The sequence below is a fragment of the Periplaneta americana genome, chromosome 17 (genome assembly GCF_040183065.1).
Source record: "Periplaneta americana isolate PAMFEO1 chromosome 17, P.americana_PAMFEO1_priV1, whole genome shotgun sequence".
NCBI classification, from domain to species: Eukaryota; Metazoa; Arthropoda; class Insecta; order Blattodea; family Blattidae; genus Periplaneta; species Periplaneta americana.
In genome coordinates, this window is record NC_091133.1 from 18,164,503 (window position 1) to 18,174,654 (window position 10,152).

Genomic DNA, 10,152 nt, shown 5'->3' on the forward strand with positions numbered 1-10,152 from the left:
GTTGTTAATACTCTTAGTATATTTCATGGAAAAGGAGGCAGGAGTGTTTATGTTTACAATATCATCCAAGTATCTGATACGTTTAAGCAATATTTCGTCTTACACCACGTATAATATTCCAAAGAAAAGTGAAAATCGTACCTATGGTTATTCTCAGCTTTCTTCTTCCATCCACGTTCTATTATAATGGCACTGCTAACACATACTACTAATATATTTCAAATATCGTACGATGAAGTAATACACGGTTCTGAAAATTGTACAAATAATTAACACGGTTGTTTTGCGTTGTTTTTCAGGAAAGGTAAATTCAAGTATACCATCTATTTTAATTGTCTCTTTGTCCTGTCCGAGAATATGAGATAACGTATGCACTTCTAAACCACACGCCTCTACAGTCAGATTGTTTGTTTGTGAAAAACTGATACGCACTACATCATAAGCTAGTCCTTCAGAAAAATTATATACAGAAAATACCATTCTCCTCGCTTGTGAGTGTAGGACTATCCTTTTGCGTATAACAGATGAAACACCAGAGTCAATTGCAATCCTTTCAAGAGACATTGTTACGGTAAGTTACACATCACACAAGAGAAAATAGTCCACATCTGAATTTGAAAATAAGGAAAAATCTCTCTTCGTTTACAGAGAGGGACTTCAGAGCAGCGAACCAGTTGACGTACAATTGCCATTCTTGTACAGTTGGTTTCAGTATGTGTAGCTCTATCGAATGGCACAGCTTAAAATTCATTCCTAGCCATAAGTATTGTGCGCGCAAGAAAGAAACTAATACGCAACGCTTCAGCAAGACTTCGCGACGATTTAACTACAGCCCATACAAAACTAAAAATATATTGACAGTTCAAAGTTTCAGAGCATCACCATGGCAACCGCTCAAACTACCCAATCAGAGACCATGACAACAGGCCGACGTTGCCAACTGTTTCTCAGCGAGCACGTGTTGCCAGTTGCTTTGTTCGGAAGTGTTGAATCTTCGTTACTGTGTTACAGAAAGTATTAGTGTTTTGTCATGGCTATTGTTTTCGTAGATATTTTGTTGTTGATGAAGGTAGAATTAGTTTGAGTTTAGTTTTAAATTTAATTTAGTTGCGAGTGTATTATAGTGTCCGTGTGTTTCATTTCTACAATGTCGCAAGGCATCACTCCTGCAGTTAGCGGCACAAAACGAACCACGGGCTCAGAGGGAGAAAGGAGTGCTACAAGGAACAGCAAGAGGTCTAGAAGCAACGGAAAAGGTGCTTTTCTTACAAGTCAGGCGAGAGAAATGGTTTGTAATGTGCGGGACTATTTCGAGAAAGAAGAGGCAATGGCGGGTCTCTTATTCCTGTACAACAGGTAGTATAGTACTGCAAAGGCTCTCAAAATAGAAAAAAACACCATCGTTAAACTAGGAAAGGTGAAATTTAAATCGAATGAGCCAGAGGGTGGACTTTACCGATTTGAAACCCCGGGAAAGAAAAATAAAGTAGAAAAGCGAGTGACAAATTTAGATATCTTTCAGGAGGATGCAATCCGGCAGCATGTATATTTATATTACCGACGAAAGAAGTATTCTACGTTAAAAAAGCTGCAAACTTCGCTTCGAGATGCAGATCTTTTCCACGGCAGTCTCTGCACACTGTCTTAAAGAATTTAGGTTTCAAGTATGAAAAATCAATGGTCGTGAGGTATTAATGGTATCGCTTACACACTATGTACCATACTCGCATTCATTCATACGTTTATTATTATTATTATTATTATTATTATTATTATTATTATTATTATTATTATTATTATTATATTAATCTGGTCAAAGACTCTGTATAATACAAATTTATGAGTTTACGATTTCGTGACAACCTAGATCATATATGTAACAGATATGTCGGGCTTATAGGCTTTGAGGTTAACAACTTTTGTCAGGTTTACTACGCTGCCATCTAGTTGTTACATGAGTCACGTCATAATTCCCATTTGAATTGCATTAGCGACTGTACTGCCATCTCGTGTTCGTTTACGGCGGACGGGTGGCGATCCTGGCGGTTGTTCTCTTCAAAGTGCTGCCGATTTTAACGTAGCGAGGAGTTATCTGCTACATATATGATCTACAGTGACAACTGCTTAGTTCCAACACAACAGATAGGCGGCGCAAAGAGCCGCACTGCACTACCGCACAAGTTCACAACGTCTCTCCTTTCCCGCGTGTGCGAGAGAGAACTGTCAATACCTTTCTATACTAAAAGCCAGGTTATGAACCAAAGAGTTTGTAATACTTACTTATATATTACAAACTCTTTGTTATGAACCGACTAAACCGGAAGCAACGTTCTGTTGGTCTCTTTCTGAGCTCTGTTGCCACACAGTGGGACGAGATTCAAAGCGTGTTCAGCGTTTGTCACCGATATGTTTAAAATAACTACTGTATATAGTTCTCGATAACACTATCCACAATATTAGTAATTAAAATTACTGTTTTTAAGAAAGCACGATACGAGCGAGTGCTGGGTGACTTTCGGTGTTGGACCCCGGACTCATTTCACCGGCATTATCACCTTCATATCATTCAGACGCTAAATAACCTGAGATGTTGATACAGCGTCGTAAAATAACCTAATAAAAAAAAGCACGAGCTAATGACGCTGGTACGAAATGCGACTCGTAATGCACGTGGTACTGCAAATGAACTGGCTACACTGTCTCCGTGATTCCGTTGCCAGATTTTCGTTAGAAGACGACATTTTCACGCGAGGTCCAATGAAAAGCTCCGTTCTTGTTCTCCCCTCCATCCCCACACTCAACGTGTCATCACTGCACAGGCTACCCCTCTAACCGCACTTTCCTCTCGCCCATCCAACTACTTCCTGTTTCGTCGGTTCATAACCTGGCTTTTAGTATAGTTTTGTATAGACTGCAGGCAATACCGCTTCACTGTCACTGGCTAGTCGACATAGCCCGGCCTGAACTAGCTCCGCCTTATATGCCTTCTTATTCTGAAAGCGCTCTACAATATGCATTTGTATTTCTGTTCGCTCTATATGTTGTCAAATAACTATACAACATCTTTGGTTACGGTATCAAATTGTTACAGTTTTCCTTCGTTTCATGTCAAACTAACGGTAACTAAGCTTGATTATGTCCTTAACGTGGTCGCTTTAAATGTTAATAGGATTGTTTTCATTTATCCATTCAGATTGATTTATAAGAGACACGAAACATATATTAAACATTCAACATTGCAAATTTAGATACCTTACTGCTAGCCGGTGCTTCTCCCAAAGCATGGCGGCGGACGCAAGCTTCAATTTGTCCCTTCTAAACTTCTGCGCAGCCTCGGCTATAGGGGATTTATTCTAGGTCATGAATTATGTTCTGTTCGCTTCGATTCGACGCGCCGCTTTCTGCTATCTTCCATTTAAATATATTGTGAAGAGAAATTCTGTTCGATTCGATTCCGCTAAGTAGGAGCGGGCCATAATATCGCACTCGGCGAAGATTCTCTTGCGAATACTGAATCGACGTTTATATTCTAAGATGGAAGAACAATTTGAAGAAGAGCAGTTTGGCTTCAGGAAGGGAAAAGATACGAGAGATGCAATTGAACTGCTACGGACAATCGGCGAAAGATACATCGAGAAGAATAAAGAAGTGTATGTAGTATTTGTGGACCTAGAAAAGGCTTCTGACAGCTGGATTGGAATAAACTGACAGGTATGGACTAGAAAGAGGAAAAACTGTTTAGTAATCTTTATATGAAAAAAGAGTCAAAGTCAGGATAGGAGAAGAAATGTCAGAAGAAAGTGAAATTGGGAGAGGAGTCCTACGTCAAGGACGTCCTTTATCACCTACCCTGTTCAACATCTATTTGGAGAATTTAGTAAAGAACTGTTTTCAGAACAAGGAAGGAGCAGTAGCGGCCCACGGTTATAAAGGTTGGCAGTTCTGCATGAAAAATAGTGTATTTAGCAAACGCATACTGTTTATTGCATTTAAATCGGATAACGCGTGTAATTACAGTCCCTTCTCGAAGTTGTACTCCAACAATCCGTGCGCCCTGCCCACCCCGTGCGCTACACCTCTCCCACCTGGCACAACTAGTCACCTAGTGGAGATATGCCCCACATGTTAATACCTGAATGAACAACCATCAGGAACTTTTTATCGTTCGAACGCTTTTAACTCCTACCGAATTTCTTTACGTCAACTTTTCTAGCCTACACCCGTACCGGCAGACGGAATTATAAAACAGAGAGCTGGGAGTTCCTACAGATTTGCAATAAAGTATCGTAACTTGACCAGTTTGTGAACATGTTTGTTGCATTATTAAATTTTATTCCTTGGCAAGAAATATGTTGTGGAACACAATACAAATTCTCCGTGTTTCCCACTCATTACGTTAGCCCCGCCATTAACCAGCACAATTAATTCATGTGGTTCAATTATGACTGAATTTCCGTTAAGCCTAAATTCCATTAAGATAGTTTGCACCAAACTTTCAGCGTCATGTCTTGGTGGCAGTGAAGAGAAATTTCCAATAATTTTATTGCTATCCAGCAATTAATTTTGAATTGTTTTCGTAGTTCCTTTCAATTGTGACGAGCCCTATAAATGATCTTTGGAAGTTTAATCTAAATGTGGAGTAAAATAAGTCAAACCCCGAAATATACCGCGGTTTGTTGAATCTCCTGATTCAGCAAGTCCTCGAATCGCTAATTCAAATGCGGCACAGAATTTCACACAGTTAATTTATTTTAGATAGACCATATCTCTTTTTAGAAACATTTCCTTCTTGTTTCTGAATGTTAATCCAATACGCAGAATCAAGCTGTGTTAGAATATTTTAATATCGTTAACAGTGACAAATCTGTTTGACTTGAAATGAGTTTTCGAATTTTCATGCTCTTGTAGTTTTTTAAGTCAAATTAACTAAATCCTTCACTCCGGTCTTTGTCCATGTATTTTCTCCTCTAAACAGAATACACGGGTGGGGGAGAAAGCATTTTCATGATCGCAGCAAAAAACCAATCGTTTCCATTACGCATTTCGGTATTAAAATGACTAGTAGGCTACATGATTTCTTGGACTTTTTCCAGAAATTTCCAAATTTAAATTTGGTGTAGGATGTCCTAATTTCTTAAGTTAACGTGCAATTTCTCCTTTAATTTCGAAAAGGCTTGGTCGATTAGATTTTCATTTCATTCATTTTTAATATAAAATATTTTCTTAGACACACTGACTAATCATCACACCACCCACAGTACTATAATAGAGGAGAGGAGGCAAATATGGAACACCATTTTGAAAAATAAACCTAGACTTAAACCAAGGGCATTAAAATTTTATTTTAAAAGCTTAAAAAATAGAAGAACATATAAGAAGCATGCAGTATTGGTCATAATGTGATATTGCTCATCATCGGACCTGGGGGCCCCAGTGTATAAGAACGTACGCTCTTCCAGCAATTTTATAAGTGACGGGTAATATGGAACACTTTTCACAATATTCAGTAATGGACTGTATACACCGTAAAACGAATATAACAGCACATGACACTACTTTTACACAATTCAGAAGTATGGAAATTAATTAAAGCAATAGTCACATAGATATTATTTGCAATAATCACAAATGAAGTCCAGATTTTCTGTGTCGGAACAAGCACTATGGGCCCAAGATTCACATAACGTGCATTGAATCCATTCTTCCCCCCTGGCGTCATCGGAGAATTTTCCAGCACAGAAGATGCAGACGGCATCGTCTTCAGGTTCGTTAATATCTTTAGATCTTGACTGGTGCACATTGACTGATTCGTTCGAATCAGACAAATTTCCATCTTCTGACGTTGGAAATAGCTGTCTCTTTCTTGAGATAGTGCTTCGAATCTTGGCAATGGATTTTGAGTTTGATTTCTCTTTGCTTCTCAGAGAAGCTTCTACTTGAGCCTTGTAAGGTGACGAGGTTACAACACAAGCTGTTCCCTTCTTCCTTCCTCTCTGGCTGGTAGACGGTTTGTTTAGCACAGGAACTGGAGAAATGTCCATAGGGGAAATCGCACTCTCAGTAGATGTTGAAGGTTTTGAAGATGTCTTGTTCTGGCTGGTAGACGGTCTGTTTATCCGGCGAACTGGAGAAATATTTGTAGGGGATGCTACAAAATTTTCTGTAGATGTTCCAGGTTTTGAAGTTGTCTGGTTCTGGCTGGAACTTGGGGCAACTGACTCTGGTATTTCCTCCACGGTGTTGGTTGTTGAAGTTCCTGAATGTTCATTTGTTGCAAATTCCCAGTCTCTAAAGATGTTCGGATTCAGGGGGTAAATCCCAGTGACCTTGAAGCCACTCACGGCGTTTTCCACAGAAGAAGCTTTGAGGTAAGCCCTAGCAAGAAGTTCGGCAACATCAAAATGGCTTACAGGTCTTCCTTGACTTCTGAGAAAGGTGCGCACTTCTTCACTGTAATAACTTTTCAGTGGACCGATAAATGACCTATCCAACGGTTGTAATTTGTGGGTGGAGTGTGGAGGTAGGCAGATCAGAGTCACATTGTTCTCTCTAGCGCAGTCGATGAGCTGAAGGTTTCTAGTATGTGAATAATGCCCATCGAATATGAGCAGAGCAGGATCTTCTCGTGTTGGCTTGACTTTCTCCACAAAATGAAGAAACCATTTTTTGAAAAGATCAGTCTGAATCCAGCCAGATGGATGGCAATCAGCTATCGAACCCGGAGGTGCTCCTTTCATCAGAAGAGGGCTGAAGTTCTTCCGGGGGAAAATGAACATTGCCGGAACGTAAGTGCCTCCTGCACTCATACATAGGACTATTGTTATCAATGATCCTCGTTCCGCCGAAGTCATTGCTCCGACTTGGCGCTTGCCCCTAAGAGCGATGACATCTGCCTGTCGTGACTGTACGACGCAAAGGCCTGTCTCATCCACGTTGAAAATTTTGTCGGGAGCGTAAGCCCTCTTATTCTGCTCTTCATCCAAGATACTCTCGCTATTGAAGTTCCTGTTGGTTTTCTTAGCGAGAGTTGTTTGGAATGACGTCTTAGAAATTGTTTCAGCCAGTCTTTACCCGCAGATTCATTCCTCTTTGAAAATGGATTAGGAATGTCATTTCTTGCGGCAAGCTGGTACGCCAAACGACGTAGGTCCACTCTCGTCAAGCCAAAATACCTAGTCTCCATAAACAGAAGGTAGTTGACTAGCTCTTCTTCCATTTTTTGGGAGAATGTTGGTTTTCTTCCAAGAGGAACGTCCACAGCTTCAGCTGGGGATAAATTTGTTTTAAGAGACAGCGTCCGAAGGGTTATTTTAGGAACGTTAAATATCTTCGAAGCTTTGAGATACCCCAATTCTTTGGATCTCACAGCTGAAATTGCTTGTATCATGTTTTCTTTATCCCATTGTTTCCTTTTTTTCGTCACAGCCTTCCTTTTATTCATGTTTCAATCTAGAAAAATAACGCGAATGTTAGGTAGAGCATGAGACTACAAAAGAAATTATTTTATATAAGCACCGTAAATTGAACAGAGTCTTCGTTTTAATTAATACCACCAGGATAAAAGCCGTTACATAATTTTTTAAACTAAATTCTATTTCATGTTTTATTCATAATTATTAAATATTTATTCAGTTAAATATTTATTATTATTATTATTATTATTATTATTATTATTATTATTATTATTATTATTATTACTATTATTATTGTTACTATTAGTCTACTATTATTACTTGTCCCTTGTATTGTTTATTTTGTCTCTGTAATTAGGATGTTAATTTGTTGAAAGGAAATAAATGAATAATTAAATAAATATTATGTTATAGCTATTATCTTTAACTGCCAAGGAAACAAGAAAATATAAGTGTGAAGTATCAAAGTTAGAAACAAATACAATATTCTTTCAAGAAATCACATTTTAAAAAGAAGCAGTTAATACGGAACACTGTTCTATAATGGCCGCCTTTATGTGTTCTATATTAGCCGCCTTTATGTGTTCTATATTAGCCGCCTCGCCATCTTGGATTTGAAACACAAGTAAACTGCATTTGTAATGTAACATAAAGCATTAAACTGGGCAAAAGTATAGCTACATGTATCTATTTATAGATGAAGTATATTTGGTATTTGTATTAATTTAGATAGGAATGTTAAAAAATATTTTCTGCTTACCTGAAAAAAGTTTGAAACTGCTTCAGTATTAAACAGCGTTGTTATGCGACTTTCTTCTTGTCCCACACTCACAAAACTGACGGTGCAGCGTGTGTTCGCTGTGAACTAACGTTTCATGCTACTTGCCACAAGATGGCACCACGCACTTAGTCACAACCAAATAGTTTGTAATATATAACCAGAGACACCAACGGCGCTAGTTTCGCGTACAAAATTGAACCGCTGTTCGGCCGCCATTAAAGGGAGTTGATGCTTCGCCGGGAGTGCGAGCATTTCATGCTTATTGAGGAGTACGAATAAATATAAGTACACTTGAAGGGAAATAATAAGAAAATGATGAAATACTGCGCCGCAAATAATTGTTCGAACATAGCTACTATTGTAGGATGCTCAGGAAAGCATGCATATCTTAATAGTTGGAAGAATGTTCCAAATGCAATTCCTCCTTTGAATATGTTTACAGAATGTCGGAATATTTCTTGGATAAAGTTTTTCCAGAAACAAATTAATCAGGTTTACAAGGTTGGTTTCAACAATGTCTGTAACGGTTAGGTGCCATCATATTACAGTGGATTATAATAGCAGAGTGCATAAGAAAATCCTCAGACTATATCTGTCTAAAACTGTTTTGTTTCACAATAAATGAATTAATAATGTAATTTCCGTATTGCACAGTATGTACTTCTAGTTTTTGGTTGTATTAAATGCAAAGAAATTAGTGAAAATATAGCTGATGGCCTAGTTAGGCCTATTATTACCACTACTACTAGGTCTACTATGACTACTACTACTACTACTATTACTACTACTACTACTAGGCCTACTATTACCACTACTACTAGGTCTATTATTACCGCTACTACTTACTAGGTCTCACTACTACTAGGCCTACTAATACCACCAAAACTAGGCCTATTATTACCACTACTACTAGGCCTACTATTACCACTAATACTAGGCCTACTATTACCACTACTACTAGGCCTTTTATTACCACTACTACTAGGTCTACTATTACCACTACTAGGCCTACTATTGCATTACTATTAGGCCTACCATTACCACAAAAACTAGACCTACTATTACCACAAAAACTAGACCTACTACTACCACTACTACTGCACCTACTATTACCATTACTACTAGGCCTACTATTACCACTACTACTAGGCCTACTATTACCACTACTCCTAGGCCTACTATTACCACTACTACTAGGCCTACTATTACCACTAGTACTAGGCCTACTATTACCACTACTACTAGGCCCATTGTTATCACTACTACTAGGCCTACCATTACCACAAAACTAGGCCTACTATTACCACTAATACTAGGCCTACTATTACCACTACCGGTACTACTAGGTCTATTATTACCACTACTACTAGGCCTACTATTACCACTACTCCTAGGCCTAATATTACCTCTACTAATTGTATTAAAAAGTCTGTACTGACCTCTAACTTGGTGGTCATCAACTACACAATGAATAGATTGTTTTATGATAAAATTTATTCTCATTATATTTTAAATCTGTTTCCAGAATTTTTATGATCTCATATTTCACCACTAAATATTTTCTAAGCACCATATACCTTCCTCTTCTTTTGCATGAAAGGACTGAAATATAGATCACTTGAAATATTACAGTAAATATCCATTATTATGTCTTTAAAACAATACTAGTAATACTGAAAATTAATGCTGACATTGCCATTATTCACTATTTCACATACTTATCCCGAGTGTATATGGGTGATTTAATTTATTTTTTAGAATATCGCCAAAGATGAACCATTATAATACTTTAATAAATATAGCGCTCCTCTGCCATTCATGTTTATTTCATCACGACTCATCCTTTGTAAAAGATGTTTAAAACAGTGTCTATCACCAGGCTACATCAATGTATTGTGGTACTGTTTTCGAATTTTGCGCCGCAAACACTCCCTTTAATGGCGGATGCTAGCCGATTCA

General features: G+C 38.1%; 1 protein-coding gene across 1 annotated transcript; it reads right to left on the reverse strand.

Annotated features, from left to right (window-relative positions):
- Positions 1-5,329: 5,329 nt before the first annotated feature.
- LOC138692571 (uncharacterized) lies at positions 5,330-8,229 on the reverse strand. The gene is made up of 2 exons (XM_069815558.1): positions 8,173-8,229; positions 5,330-7,449 (listed from the first exon to the last, which is right to left on the reverse strand). The coding sequence occupies exon 2, from the start codon at positions 6,849-6,851 to the stop codon at positions 5,610-5,612; it is 1,242 nt and encodes a 413-aa protein (XP_069671659.1). The 5' UTR covers positions 6,852-7,449; positions 8,173-8,229; the 3' UTR covers positions 5,330-5,609.
- Positions 8,230-10,152: the final 1,923 nt, after the last annotated feature.